The sequence below is a fragment of the Scaptodrosophila lebanonensis genome, unplaced genomic scaffold (assembly GCF_003285725.1).
Source record: "Scaptodrosophila lebanonensis strain 11010-0011.00,11010-0021.00 unplaced genomic scaffold, SlebRS2 tig00000006-arrow-arrow-pilon, whole genome shotgun sequence".
NCBI classification, from domain to species: domain Eukaryota; kingdom Metazoa; phylum Arthropoda; class Insecta; order Diptera; family Drosophilidae; genus Scaptodrosophila; species Scaptodrosophila lebanonensis.
The window spans coordinates 42,281-57,910 of NW_022060530.1; the positions used below are offsets into that span (position 1 = coordinate 42,281).

At 38.3% G+C, this 15,630-nt stretch overlaps 3 protein-coding genes and 2 long non-coding RNA genes across 5 annotated transcripts; 4 read left to right on the forward strand and 1 right to left on the reverse strand.

The window, feature by feature from the left end:
• Position 1: 1 nt before the first annotated feature.
• LOC115620152 lies at positions 2-822 on the forward strand. Its single transcript, XM_030513282.1, has 2 exons — positions 2-228; positions 701-822. The coding sequence occupies exon 1, from the start codon at positions 75-77 to the stop codon at positions 219-221; it is 147 nt and encodes a 48-aa protein (XP_030369142.1). The 5' UTR covers positions 2-74; the 3' UTR covers positions 222-228; positions 701-822.
• LOC115620151 lies at positions 707-1,348 on the forward strand. Its single transcript, XM_030513280.1, has one exon. The coding sequence runs from the start codon at positions 847-849 to the stop codon at positions 1,051-1,053; it is 207 nt and encodes a 68-aa protein (XP_030369140.1). The 5' UTR covers positions 707-846; the 3' UTR covers positions 1,054-1,348.
• On the reverse strand, positions 1,342-1,902 carry LOC115620150. The gene has a single exon (XM_030513279.1). It carries the CDS (start codon positions 1,690-1,692, stop codon positions 1,432-1,434), a length of 261 nt encoding a protein of 86 aa, XP_030369139.1. The 5' UTR covers positions 1,693-1,902; the 3' UTR covers positions 1,342-1,431.
• A 22-nt stretch (positions 1,903-1,924) lies between these two features.
• Positions 1,925-2,345, forward strand: LOC115620154. The gene is made up of 2 exons (XR_003995208.1): positions 1,925-1,968; positions 2,035-2,345. It is a non-coding gene; the product is annotated as an uncharacterized LOC115620154 (long non-coding RNA).
• Positions 2,346-2,546: 201 nt separating this feature from the next.
• LOC115620155 lies at positions 2,547-3,145 on the forward strand. The gene is made up of 2 exons (XR_003995209.1): positions 2,547-2,593; positions 2,769-3,145. It is a non-coding gene; the product is annotated as an uncharacterized LOC115620155 (long non-coding RNA).
• Positions 3,146-15,630: the final 12,485 nt, after the last annotated feature.

Sequence of the window (15,630 nt, forward strand, 5' to 3'; positions counted from 1 at the left end):
AAAATTACCAGGATTTGTTGCAAGTATTGCAGGCAGCTTGGCCGTAAAACAAACGGACTTTTGCAACCGTCAACATGAATATGATGTGTGAGCGAGTGTCGGCAGTTTTCGCTGGTATGGTTGTTGGTCTTTGGTATGCAAAGACATTTCCTGCAGACGATGCAAACAAGGATAAGGATAAAGGCGGCAAAGATAAGAATAACAAAGACAAGAAGAAGTAACTTTGAGGTGCAGTTAGATAATTAGCATTGGTTTATATAATTCCTTTACGGGGGTCGATCAATAAGTACCCGTGCAAGCAATACGCATGGAAGTTTTTCAAATTTCCCAATACTTCTGCCATATTTTGGACGCCCTGAAAAGGGATGATTTGTCCAATGCAATTTAACGAAATTGTTCTCATATCCAACCTCTGCCATTCGGCAGTTTAGTGTGGCTTACAGATTAAAACCACCTCCCCTTTTGGCACTTATGGATAGGCTTATAAGTAATATCCACAATCGCTTTAAATCATTTGGTTGCTTTTCCAGAGGCAACTTTAAAGAAAATTGCGGATTGATTATGTTCTTTTATTTTTTGAGGAACATAAAAGCTAAAAAGTCGGGCAAACAATTTCGTTTTTGGAACATGCTTACTTATTGACCGACCCTAGAATGTTTGTGAGGCTTCCTGAACTCTATTTTCCAAATATTTCGCACAGATACAAGCTGATGCTAAATACCTATGCGAAGTTGGCCGAGCGTTAAGTTTCCAGTAACATTGTCGTCTAAAATCATTCGAGCTCCAATATTCCAACCAAAATTACCTAGTGAAAAACAAAAATAGAAAAAAAATTAAAAGCGTAAGATGGCGTGCTGCAAGAGGCAGGAAGTGCGCAGGGTGTGCAGACCGCAGCCGTCGCTTTTCTCGCGCTTGAATTGCTTACCATGCAACCGAATGTTTTTCTTCATGGTCGGTGTTGGCATTGGTGTTTACTGGACCCGGATTAAGGAAAGAATCGCCGAGGAAACCAAAGAAGCTTCTAAGGCCGCCGAGAAGAACAAAAAGAAATAGGACTATTATGGACCCCCATATAGAACTGGCACAATCTAGCGTGAGGAGTGTATGAAGTCGGTGTTACGAAAAAATGAAGATGTTTGCTCTCAATGCTTCGTTTCGTATCGCCGTCTTGGATGCGCTGTTCGAGACACTGGCGTGTGCCAGACCCCGGCACTAAAGACTTCCAAACTTTACTTAATGCAGTGGTGCAACGATTTGCCCGAAACTCTGGCCTACTTCGGACAAATCTTGGCACTTTTGTTCACATCCTGACACAACGCAAATAAAGTAATCGATTGAATCTTCCAAAGAATATGTTTAATTTATTGCAACTGATGATGGTTTTATGAGCTAGGTTTTTCGTTAAACATTGGTGGATAGGACTTCTCAACTTTATTTCTTTTTGTCCTTGTTCTTGTTCTTATTCTTGCGCTTGCCTTTTTTGCCAGCTTCCTGTTTGGCTTCTTCAGCCAACTTCTCGGCTTCTCGTTGTACCTTGTCATAGTAAATGGCTATGCCGGCACCAACCAAAAAGAAAAAGAGTCGATTGCAGGGCACGCAGTTGACCCTAGAGAAGAGAGAGGGCTTGCAGACACAAAGCTGCGGCTTAGGCTCTGGCTCACATCCGCAACGGGAAGGTCCTTCATCGCACATGATGTCCACCTTGTTTCCCGAATGGCAAAGCTGTGGCGGAAAATTTTGTGAAAAACCGAGTTCAATTTAATTTTCTATTGTGTGGCCAAAGTATGAATACATAATAAAATGACTCTAAGGCCATTGCAAACCTGATAAAACAGAGTTCGAATGTACCGATTGAAAAATGTCTTTTCTCAGTTAACTAGCAGTAGGCCATCAGTCAGTCATTTCACATTTGTCTATTTTCATTTTGGAAAGAACTCTTACATGTACCGAAACTCTCTAAATTGAAGCGTAAGTGCAATAGAAAGCTTCCCACCCATACAATATTATGTTTACATAACTCTACATCAATTTTAGAAATCCATTTTTGCAATGCAGCGTCTTCTTACATTGGTAGTTGGCGGTATTATTGGGTACCTTATCGCCAAGAACGTACGTTAAGGAAATCACTATTTTTTCAGCGGTTTCACAAACGAAGCACGAAGCATGACTCACGTCATTTCATTTGCTTTAGGCGTTATTATCGGAATGTTAATGTGCCGTCGTTGCGGTGGGCCCTAAGAAGCAACTGGTAACTGAATCATGCTGAAAAACAACTCAAACTTTACCGCTATGGTCTACCTATATAGCTAATAAATCTGAATGCATTCAATCTAAAATTCAATCAACCACGTTTTTTGAATATCGATTAATAACGCAGTTGTGGAAACGCTTTCATCGCAAAATTTAAATTGATTGATTGGCTTGCCAACACATAATACTATTTCATTTCTGTCACACAGTTGACCCCTTAAGGGTGAAAATAAAACATTGATCTCAGTTAGCTATCATTTTGCCATCAGGCAACACAGATTTTGGAAATTTTTTAAAAATAACCCAGCACATGGCTTTTTTAAATCATCAGAAAATTTGAGTGGTAAGCGTAATTACAAATACATACATACATAATAAGAGCCAAATCCAACTGTCCATCGCCACTTTGTTCGTTCCACATGAGTTCGTTGGCGGAGTATACAAAACAACAATGATTACAATGAACTCTTGAAATATTACTCTTATTACTTAATTAATTGTTTGTACGTACATTTCAGGAAATCAAATTTAAAACAAATATGCAGCGTGTTCTCACCTTTTTGGTTGGCGGCATTATTGGTTTCCTTATCGCCAAAAATACCAGATAGAGTGAGAATCATTCATCTATTGGTTTCAATAATCTGGCACGCCACAAGAGGCACTATTCACGGAGTTACTTTCAAATAAATTTGGAAAGCAAATATGACTCATGTCATATCATTTGCCTTGGGCATTCTGATCGGAATGTTAATGTGTCGGCGGTGCAATCCTTAGCTCTGGCTGGCATTTGACAAAATAGATTCAATAATAGCGCCCTCAAAATCAATTGTATTATAATAAACTTAACAGAAAATATACATATATGCATATAACAAAAATATTAGTTGAACATAAATTTTGTCTTTGTTTTGCAATATTTACAACATCATAATATCTGTCCCTACATTATTTCTATTTGTATTTAACATATATATTTGTGTGTGAATAAATATATCTGAACACTCGCCATGTGGGAGATAAAATAGGGAAAAATAAAACGACAGACAAAATCTAAAAAGATCTTTCCATTTATCTTTACAGGTAAATATCCCTATTCGAAGTTAATATACACAGCGTTCTAAGCAATCACTCAGTCTTAGATTGAAAGAAGTATTTCTAAAATATTCCAAATGGTATGGTATGCATAATAAATATTTCCGATTTATAACATAATTCCGATGCGTTTTCTTAGAAAGTAAGAATTCTTTTGTGCAGTAATTTAAATTGATTTTTATCATCGAATGTTATACTTATGTGCAATGTGCACCCAATTCAATTCAATTTTTTTTTTTTTTTTTTGTTGCTAATTTTTAAGTTTTAACTTAACTGTCCAGGTGGTGTCTATATTGCTGCCAACCGAAGTTTATGTGCACAAAAGTTTCAAAGTTAGTATTGTTTGCACAAGCCGCTGCTCCATCTCCATATTTATGATGCGGGTCGTGTGCGGTGATAGACCGGAATGTCGGTTGGGGTTTGAATCGATGTAGAGCACTTAAAGTGTTCAGCCAAAAACAGAATGTGTATCAACTTTTAAGGATACGTTTCGGCGATTGTGCCTAATGTGATTGTGTGAAATTGGAGGCTGACTAAAACAGTTTGCCCTTTTCCCAAACCTCAAGCATAATTACTGCTCAAGTTGGCATATTCGCCAAAGGCACATGCCTTCGTACTTATGAAGTAGTTTGGCAGGATGTTTTATGTAAATGAAATTATTGTAAACCCGATTTGTTTTGCACAGAAACTTTCGAAATATGTGTTGTAGTCCCTTACATACATACATATATGTATGTGCAGTACAAATAAACCTAACTTATCTGTCTGAAAGTAAACCTTTCATTATGATTGATTATCGATGAAATATGTAGAAACTGATAAGAAACCACACCCGCTTAACAAATGAGCAGAACAAAAGAAATGAAGTCGGTTTTTGTTTCCGTGTTCAAAGAACTTTTTGGCATTTCAGTCAGTCAAGGCTAGCTAGATAGATAGCTAAACACACGCTCACACATACACACACACACACACACACACATAGGTATAGCATTGGGTCAGGATTTGTTGCCCACACTAGCATTAATATTTCATGAATTCAACTGGATCTTGGATGCGACTATGCATATCTAAAAAGCCCATGGCATTAGTGCAGGGTCTGTGTTTATTCTAAGCGCATACAAACAAAGAAAAACAAACCGAACCAAACCAAAACCAAACCGAACCGTGCCACAGTTTTCAAGCGAAAGGTTAAATGTTCATCAGATTGACTGCGCCATGAATTGATAAGCGCTGTGCCGCCTGATGAGAAGGGCAGGCAGCCATCGTTGCCTGCCATCCTAAATGATAGATGGCCACATCATCAGTGGGAAAGGTTAAATGTTTGGTCCTTCATTTTAGCGCCAATACAAGTTTATAGACTCAGCTCCTTCTGCAGCAGCTTCTGCTTACGGGTCAACAGGTATACGGCCTTGAAATGCGCCGGCCACAGAATGAGTTCATCATGATTTAATCCGCTGACTGCCACTTGACCCAAGCCTGATATAAAATATTACGGGCTGACACCGAAATTGATGGCGCGTCCTTCATCAACATCGATTGCCGCGACGCAGAGGCACAGGTGACAAGCTTTGACAACGGTGTGTCTACGGATTGAACACATTCAGTTCAGCAGCGAATTGTGAGAATCAATAAAAGTTTTAATTAAATTTAGCGGCATGTTCTTCATAACAAAAGTGTCGAACTAATTTGCTTATTGTCAAATGAAATGGTTTTAATTTGACTTTTTGCGTCAACGCGTAGCTTAGCTTAGCTGACATGCAAAATTAGGATCTTATCCATTCAAATTCCGGTTGGTAAAGGAGCGTAAAACGGAAAGCGCACAATACACAAGCTTTTTAACAGACATTCTTCTCTTCCTCTGTTAGGTGTTTCTCTTAAGAGCCAAGCTTTTGCGAAGCTCTCTCTTGGCAAAAATGTAAACAAGGTTGCATCCTTGTATAACAGTCACTGTTTCGGCCGGCAAGTGCAGCTGACAGCTGTTTGCTCACCAAAAAACTCACCACACTATGTTGGGTTGCAGTGCCCGCCATGGTGCGTTCCGAGCCTGCGCCGCATACTGGTTCAGTCGTTATCCTAGTGCCGACGCGAGTGAAAGCAATCGCAAGCCTTACACGGCAATCGGCAGCAAGCGCGTGAACAATTTATTTAACAGTTCCAGCACCTGTGCATAATTAAAGATAGAAACATTTTCCCTAACCATAATTTTTAATTTTTGGTTGTGCATATGCGAGTACTATCTGGTTGTGTGGAAATCTTCGCGTGATTTTAAAGTTCAACTCCAAACTTAAGAGTAGTTTTCAGAAAAAAGCCAAACCTCTTTTTTGAAATTTATGTTGTCTAAATCAGTTATTTAGGTAAACGATTTGAATATAAAGATTATATTTGAGTGTCATGGAAAGCGTGCAGTGGTAATCGGTGAAATGCATTAAAATACTATTTGTAAAAAAAATAGTACTAAAATATATACTACTTGTATATTTATAAAGACATACTTATAAAAGAAATTAAATATTAGCCATTTAATTGACTATTTTTTACGAAAAAATAATAATAATGATACAAGTATATTCATATAAAATGTAACCAGCACTTGCAATAGAGAAATATTTGAACGCTGTTGGCGATCGACTAAAATAAGTCCATATACTGCATATAATCATATTTTTATGAAGCAGATAAAAAAGATTTTTTGTTTTTGTTAATTTTGCAGACAAATGACATCAATTTTTGGATAACACAATAGTTTTTCCTCTAAGCCCAGAAAATAAGGCGGAGGTACTGTAAATAATTTCTGAGGAATTGTTCTATGTATGTTTTTTGAATAATGTCTGCTGACAGAAAGTTTGCAACTTGTCTTCATCATTTAACTTAAATATGTAGCGAGGACTTAAAATACGTGCCCGCAAGTGCCACTAAGCCAAGTGATGTGTCTGTTAGTAATTGGCTTTAATGTTAAAGCCTCAAAAAGTTAAAGATAAACTTGTTTTATTCAGTCGTCTGCAGATCATTGATTAGCTTGAAATGAAATTGATTTAAGGACGAAAGCTCGCTGAACAATTAAGCCGCATCATAATTGAATTCGATTGCAGTAAATATGAGACGTGGAATAAAACGACAAAGTGAAAAGATTGGCGCCCATTTTGGCCATCTTTCTGTTTTTGGTCGCAAGCAAAGACAGCTAGCTCAGTGTGCCTTGTAATTGAGTTATTTCTTTTAGATTGCGCCATTTTATTATTATTAAATGGCTGCTGCGAGAACAAGCTGTTAATGGCTCGCCATTAAAATGGCGTTGGTGACATGAAAAAATATAGAGAGTATTTCTTTTTGTGAGTGTGTATTTGTGCGGCTTGTGTGTGTGTGTGTGTGTGTGTGTGTGGTTGTGTCTGTGTGTCTAACCGCCGCAATGATTGTTTTAATGGCTACTTGAACGGAAATTAACTGACAAGGGCAGATAAATAAATACAAGAGGCCGTGGGTGGCACTTTGGCAGCGATTTTTGTTTTTGACTTGACAGCTTGCCATTTCTGGCACTTGTGCGAACGTCAAGGACATGAATACACACACTCTCACACACTTAGACAATTCACATCCGTGCCTGCATTGTGAAGCTTGTCCTACAGTAAGGAAAACAGAGATACTCATACGTACTTACTTATATACACATGTACATGTACGTGTATATAGAGAACATACCATTCCATCTTTAAATGCAAGCAGTCGAGCACAAAATCCGCTGACAATGTGAGCAATATTCAGTGTCTAGCATTGCCCCCCAATCCGCCTTATTTGTATTTACACATTGAAATGTCGAAATAAGCTAATTTGGCGCATAATTTAAAATGCACACACACACAGACACATGAATGAGTGTACAAGTGTGTGTATGAAAATTTGTCAGCAGAGAAATAAAGTTAAATTTTGCATTTGTTCATTTGGGAAAGCTTCAGGACTTATTTTCGCAGCACATGCAAATTGCTTTTTGGTTTACGAACCTAACGACTACACATACATAAAATTATGATGAGTACCACACACTAAGTATACTATACATATGTGCATGTGTTATTTATTTATTTGCGCATAAACTTTATGGCACTTGAAGCGTAAACAAGAGTTATTGCATTGAACGGGGATTTATTTTGATCGGTATATCCGAGAAATGTTTTGAAGCGATTTGAAAGGGAAAAGCACAAATTGTCAATTGCAATGTTAATCTGAGGGGGCCAACTGTATTCACATACTCGTATTTAACATTCGGTGCAAAAATCATTCTATTTTGTTAATTATTATATTAGAAACCCTTTTTGGTATTTACTAGTTATACTCTGTACATAAAATGTACAAGAGTATATTACGTTTGCGGGAGCTGAAAATGTAACAGGCAGAAGGAGGCGTGGCAGACCCCACAAAGTATAAATATTCTTGATCAGAATGACGAGACGAGTCGATCTAGCCCTGTCTGTCTGTCTGTCTGTCTGTCTCTCCGTCCGTCCGTATGAACACCTGGATCTCCGAGACTATAAGAGCTAGAGACACCAAACTTTGCACAAAGATGCGTTATATGTGTATGCTGTGCAAGTTTGTTTTATTTTTTTGATTCCCCCCCCCCCCCCCCCCCCCCACCTTCCCCCTTATGGGGGTTTTCCCGATTTTCCATTCGTTTAATCGCCTATATCTCGGAGACTATAAAACCTCCGGACACCAAATTTTAGTCTCAGATGCCTTATGTGAATACGCAGAAAATGTGCATTTTGGAATTTCCCTCCCACCCCCCTCTCCCATGCAAATCGCGATTTTCTCTAACTCCCGCAAAATGCAAATACCTTCAGTTAGTTATTATGTGCCCGTATGCCAAGTTTCACTATGATAGCCCGATTTAACAAGAAGTTACAGCTATTTATGGCTTTGCTGCTGCAGCGCTGCTCAAGCGCTGCCCGCGGCTGTTGTTGATGTTGCTTTTTGGTTGACTGCTAACATATTTACACAGACACGAATATACGAGCATATACATACATACACTCGCACACACGCAATTGTTATGTAAATGTGCAATTATACACCCTTTACGTGAGCTCAAATACCAAAAGAGGTAAAATCGATACAATTTTTTTTTTTTAATTATCTTACTTTTTTAATTTCTATAATTATTGTAAAAATATGTACAGAGTATAGTATTTCAAAGTTGATGCTTTTAAAGTTGTATGAAACCATTAACATATAGCCATTATAAAGTTGCTGGTAAAACTTGCCTATATTAAATATATATATAAAATTGTACATTTTTAATGACATCGCGTGACCCACAAGTGATGCAAAACCATCAGGCAGTATTCAAAATACAATCCAAACAGTATTTGCAATTTAAAGCGCTTACATCCAGCACTTGTATGATATGGTGTTCTGCCATGGGGCAAAGCTTCATTATAATGGGTCTTATAATGTGGATATATGTACTTACTAGTACGTATAATTGAGGGACAGGAATCCCGATATCGATGTGTCTCATGAAGCTGATCATATTTGTGGTCTACCATTCTTCTAACTGGGTTTTACAAGCTCACACATATTGACAAGAATGGAATAACTATCCTTTCTGAGATGCACAGACGGACGGACAAACCGGCGGACAGAAGGTATTCAAATAATACATATATACATAAATATTTTCCAGTGAAGAGTTGTAGAGAAAGAGAGAGTGGGTATAGAGGACCAAAATTGAAAGCACTCGACTTTAACATTCTAAATGTTTCTTTTATGTTTTTTCGCGCTCTCACCTTTCAGAAATAGGGGTTTCTCAGTTGCGTTTATATGCTTGTCTAAGCCCCGTGCAGGTTTTTTTTGTTGTTGTCGTATGCTTAGCGTGCGCTTTTCTGCAACTCACCTAGCATTGTCCATTTTATGTTTTATGTTATTCATCAACACACATCCACAATAAACACGCCAATCGCTTTTATAAGACGCTTTTGTTGTGCTTGTTCGCCAAGTGCCATTAGGCGGCTCAAGTGATAAATTTGCGGGCTGCTCAACTTTTTATTTTGCCACTTTTTCTGCTGTCAGTTTTTTGTATTCAACAAAATTGTTGTTGCAGAAGGTCGCGTGCGGCTTTCGCCAAGTTTAGAGAGCATTGATTTATGTATAATACTGAAGCGTCTGCTGTGTCTCTGGTGCCTTCACTGGCTGCTGGAGCATTAGCCTGCTTCACAGCTTGGCAAGAACTCGGTGTTGTTGTTTGCCATAATGACGTCATTACGGAAAATTGCCCATTTAACGGCAATCGATTGCTTCCGCACGATTAAATATGCTAAGCAAGGACACGCTCGAAGCAACAGTTGCCTCCTATCTGACTCCCTGCCCCTCTGCCCATCTGTCTGTCTGTCTGTCTGTCTGTCTATTTGAGTGTTTGCTTTGGCAAATACTTGTGGGCTTTTTTTTAGTAAAAAGTCGCATGCTGCCACATGTTGCGAGGCCGACGCGCCCAAGTTGACGCCTTCTTTAAACTGTTGCGCATTTGGCTGACAGCCAAGGCGTGCCACACGGATGTTTGTGTGGGTCCTGGCAGCGTGCCAACTGCGCTCGGAACTTTCACTTAATAGCAAACACAAACGACGGCACGCGCACGAGCCACCTCTATAAAATAAATACTCCGCCGTATGCCTTTAACTTTTTTTAATTCAACCGACCAACTGCGGCAACTACGGCTATTCATAATCTATGTGTGGCGGCGCCTTTTTTAGTAGTTATTTGGAATATTTTAATGGCTTGCTCGCGTGGGAAATGCCAATGTGTCAGTCTACAAGAGTGCTCCCTTTCCAGCCCCTCATCCTTTACTTTCTCTGTGTGGATAGCTAGCAGCCAAGATGCCTTCGCATATATGTATACGTAGCATATCTTCATAAGGCATATGCAGGTATATAGGTCTGTATTAGTAATGCTAATTTGAGCATTTATAATTCAGTAATTTCCTTCTGCCCAACTGAGCAGCCACTCGCACACATCAAAGTGAATTTTGCAAGCCATTGGAATGCGCAGCCAAGGGTCGAGTATCATGGCGCATAGATCTCGGTAATCTTAAAGTGGAGGCACTAAAATGGCAAGCAAGACAAAACGACCTTCGGGCCATTTAAAAACAAAGGTCATGTCGAAAGACTGGAAATACTTATGTATAAGTGCGGTCAGACCCGCTCGTAAAATGCAGGAGCATATAAATCATAAAGAAATTCATCTCCACAAAAACAACACATTTTTTATTGCACTTAATAAAAAAAAAAACAGCAACAGCAACAATAGAAATTTATGAACAAGTTCATGAACTGTGACGTCTGTGCAATGCCAACCGCTTCCTAGGAGCTACTGACAGCTCAGCCAGGTCATTGCCTGGTGACGATGCTGGAAAGTTCAGCAGCAGCTTAGCAACTTGGATGCGAGGGAGGGGGGTTGGTATGGCAGTCTCGAAAATATTTTACTTGAGTCGGGAAAGTTAGAGCCAATTATTGAATGTCAGAATCAACTAAAAGCTAGCATTAATTATTCCAGAAATAAACATGTAAGTCAATACAGCCGATAATATTCTAGCCCTCAATTTCAAAAGAAATTTCAAAAGAAATTTCAAAAGAAATTTCAATTATTTTGCCAAAAAGGAATCGAACTAATTACACAAAAAACTTTAAAGTAATTAACAAGTATGCTTTAAGCGAAGAGAATATGATATTTACTGCCAGATTATTTAAACTTAACTTCAGTACGGAAATATTTGATGAAGTTAGTTCAATTGAGTTTTCCACGAATTTTTGATAGACTCTTTTATGGCTTTAGCTGTTTGCTTAAAAGAATGCCTTCTAAATAAATATTATTCATTAGCCTTTTAATTACTATGCTGATGGGCACTCTGAGCCAACTAGATGTTTTTGTTGAAGGAAATCATTATCATTATCATTGCAATGTAATCGAATTCAGCAAACTTGTGTACAAATTTCTTGCCTATCCGACCAACGACTTAGTTGAGAGTTTAAATATTGTTGTTGTTTCTACACGCTTTCTACTTTTCATACAATCCTCGTTGACGCATTTCTACACTTCAAATGAATTAAGATATAAAAACATTGTTTGTAGTGCAAGCAGAACAAAGGCATTCATTGTCTGGCTGAGCACATTATTTAAATTTTATGCGCTGGGTGGCCAACATTAGAAATTGAGCAATCCCAAGCTAGCCACGCTGATTCGATTGTTTGGAAATGTGAAAACCCTGGATTATCCACGCTCAGATCTTCTGGCCATTGGCTGCCAGTTGCCAACAACTAGCTTCAGAGACAAAGCCCTGTCTAGTTGAATGTTCTGAAGACATGCCGAGCATTGTTTTCTCGTTTGTTATATTCTTTGCTCGACCGTGTGAAGTATTGAAATTTCAATTTCGAGCTCAGACACATGTGACGCACTTGTGTCAAGTATTTGCATACATTTGGGAGTTGCACATCGGACTTGGGGAGGCCCCAAAAGCCAGCTAGGTTTTTTTTTTTAAATTTTGTTTTTATTGTTTTTCTGTCTATACATTCGATGTGCGTGTGTGTGTGTGTGTGTGTATGAGTGGGTGGTCTGTCTAGGTGTCTTCCAAATGGCTATGCCCTCCACCTGCCCTCAGACGGCACACTGACACAGTTAGCCAATCGATAAGCCTAATGAGCCGTGAGCGCGCGCCAGAAAAGCACGAACTGGGTACGAGTATGTCTGTTGTCTGTTGTCTGTTTTAAAATAAACTGTCGTGAAGTGTGAGCTAAAAATAGCTCTTGCGTTCTATGTTGCTTCCTCAATATAACAAGCGGAGCCTTCGAATCTCTCGATTGCTTTCAATCACAGTGCCGGTGTGCAGGTGTCTCTTATTCCTGCAATCTACTAAGTACCTGTATGTTTATGATTGATTTCTTTAACACATTAGCTGGTATGATGATCTATCAGACAAAAGCCAAAAACTACTAATTGCAATTAAACTATTGAATTTGCAAAAGGCAATTGAACTTACAAAGGGTATTAAATGTAGCTTTTATTTATCATTATTATCATTATGTAAATAATGATAATCATTTCAAAAGGTTAAAAACTCATTTTAAAATTAATGCTTTCATGCTTTGTGCTTTAATTAGTAGCTGTACAGAAACATAAATTTTATATATAGTATATCGTGTGCGTAGCTTGTTCTATTCGCTTTTATTGGTGCCATATTTCAATAGGATTTGGCTATCGTTGTTCCATCTGCGTCCTGCTGGCACTATATATGTATGTTTTTACAGCAGTCATGTCTATTTGTGAACAATAATTTACCGCCGGATCAAGTGCAATTCATCATGATTTCAGATTATACCTACTTAATCATTTGAATTGTGTCTATTTAGGTCACTTCACGGTACACAATGCGCTAAGAGTAGTTCAACACGACGGTACTGCCAATTACTTTACTTGTACGAGCTTGCGCAACACTTTACGTGTGATTAACTTTAAGCTCGTTTAACGACACATTGCTTCCAGTCATAATAAAGTTGTATAAATAGCTATGTTGGTTGACAATTAAGGTAATTGCCACACAATTTTGTTGCCACATACGTGTAAGGAACACCAACAACGACAGCAATAAGGCCCAATGGCGGCACAACACGAAAACATTGACAAAAAAAAAAAAAAATTGCGATATCATAACAAACATGGCCAACCCCAAACATATAACACGAACTTTGCCGAAGCGTAAAACAAAAACATTCACCGGAAATGTATGTAAAAGGCGGTGTTAGTTGCCGAGCATGACAAGGCGGCGTATACTTGATATGGGTCGGGCGGGACGTGCGTGCCAGCAAGGTGCAAAAACTCGCTTTACGACCCTAAATTGTAATGCGAGTTGACGCCGAGTGGTCGTTTGGCAGCGTAATGGCGGGCTGTCTGGTCAAAAGAGGAATTTATGTTAGACAGATTTCCACAGATATTGAAAGCAACTACACTGCAATATTCAAGGATAGCCACGGGTCATGGAATATAAATTGGGGAATTGCAATGCAAGTCAAGTGTGGCCATCGAATGCACTTGGCCAATTGACAAAAGTTCAAAAGTCAAGGCGAAACAAAAATCGTGTGACGCAGATTACATTTTTAATTGAAAGGACAAACAGCTATCTGAACATAACAAATGTCAGCCATAGTAGAGCCAAGAGCTGGAGCAAGAGTAAAAAGCGAAATGTAAATGCCAATAAACTGCAGCTGTTAGGAATAGAAATTTACATGTAAAAAGGAATCACGCACTCTGGCTTGGAAATAAAGCTGCGGTCTTAAAGTTCGTTCCAAATGCGATTCTAAATTTAAAGCTGTCGGAATATTTCGCCAGGTCCTGTAACTTGCAATGCCATTGACTGTCATTTCGTCAGTCTTTCTGTCTGTCTCTACTATTGTGCTTGTCTGCATCAACTTCATTGTGTGTGCTTCTTTTTTATTTTACATTTTACGTTCTTTTTTTTTTAGCTTTTTCATCAAGTTCAGCGCTCAGGGAGAAAGGTTTAAGTTAAATAGCATAAACAGACAAAACCATGATAGGATAACAACCGCAAATCGTCTTTTTTTCCTCTAGCATGTAAATGCGCTTAACAACTTGCCATTCAGAAGAACAAAATGTTTTCCCTTTTTTCTCCACTGATGGACTTGTGGCACCCAACTCCAACCAGTTGAATTGCTTACTCGCTTTGGCATCAAATGGCCGCAAAGTCATTTGTCAAAATGTCACTTAGCGCCTTTTTTCGTTTCAAGCTAAACCGCTGGTCACGTTTACTACTTAGCTTTTGCATACTCAGGGATCTGTTCAGTTTATTTTATGTAAGCGAACGACTTATGATTCTAAGTACTCGAACATGAACGCCATTAGCCAATACAAAAAAAAAAAAAAACATAATCATTGCTTGTTTTTCCTGCTTTAGGGCCTAAGCTTTTGGGGAGACAGATATAATTTTATTCCTTAGAATTGTTGGTGACAAATCGTAATGATTTACTTTGCTGAAGAGGAAAGCCTTTGCTTTCATGCTTTAACGATTTTAAATACAAAAGAGTGCTGCAAATGATGAAATAATTCATCTTTAATAAGCTCTTAGCCGAACAATAAAGTCTCAAATGGTAAAATATCTAAATGAATTGCGATATTTTTAGACGAAGGGCGTTGAGTTTTATATTTAACCATTGCGGTACAATGGCACAGTAAGTCCTTTGTTTCAAGGTTCTGCCTTGGAGCTAATAAATTTATTAAATGGCCACTGTACAAATAAAAAGGAATATACACACACAAACCCACCCACTTACATAGGGACACTTGGTGGCAAACGAACTGCCCAACTAGAGCAATTACATATAAAAGCGTGTTCTTGTATGTTTGTGTAGTGAGAGTGAGTCTATAGGTTCGTCCCGGTCTATGCTATTTTGCGTGCTCCGAACGCACAACAATTTAATTGACAAAGGCAATCAATTTGATTAAAGTTGAACGCTTGCCTCAACTTCGTAACTGTCAGTTCAGCCCTAAAGTGAGTTTTATTAACGGCTCTTTTTCTGTTACGGGCTTATTCAGAGGACTTTTCTTCTGTTTAGCTATTAAGAAGGACGGTAAATATGAAAACACACTCGCCATTTAGCTATCATTAATGATTTATTAATTAGGAGTAAGATGCGAATGGACGAACATGTCGATAAAAATCAATTAGATAAATACTCCTCAATTATGTGTGGGTTCCTCTTAATTAATATTTTGGCCTGTTCTATACACCGGCAGACAAAACGAGTACATTTTTACAAAGTTAAAAAAGAAATGCGTTATGCCATTTTGCCAAAGAGTTTATATATTACATTTTATTTGAGGTTTAGTGTTTACTAGAGAACTGTTGATCCGAAAATGTGTTTTTGTTTTTTTTTTTAAGTTAATTAATGTTCGTTTAAAAAACTGCGAGCTTTGTTTATTGAAAAGGAAACCTTTTATGTTTCATTGAAATCGACAAGGCTTCCAGACCTCAACTGCTTAACAGCTTTACAACTGCGCAATTATTTACAGCCATAAACCGAAATTGCATTAAAAGCCGCATACTGAATGCAATGAAACAATAATGCCGAAAACCCATCAGCTGCGTGCTGTCCATGGCACCCATTTGTGCATGTCATGCAAATTGTTACCAACTGAACAAGCAGTACAATAGACGTCGTTAACTCTGAACAATACATACCTACATATAGCTTTTTCCAATAGTTAGTGGTTAGTTGTAGAGATAGGGAGAGAACGAGGGAG

What these genes read in the sequence shown, in the direction of transcription:
- LOC115620152 (XM_030513282.1), top strand. Translation starts at nt 75, where the DNA reads ATGAATATGATGTGTGAGCGAGTGTCGGCAGTTTTCGCTGGTATGGTT.
- LOC115620151 (XM_030513280.1), top strand. Translation starts at nt 847, where the DNA reads ATGGCGTGCTGCAAGAGGCAGGAAGTGCGCAGGGTGTGCAGACCGCAG.
- LOC115620150 (XM_030513279.1), bottom strand. Translation starts at nt 1,692, where the DNA reads ATGTGCGATGAAGGACCTTCCCGTTGCGGATGTGAGCCAGAGCCTAAG.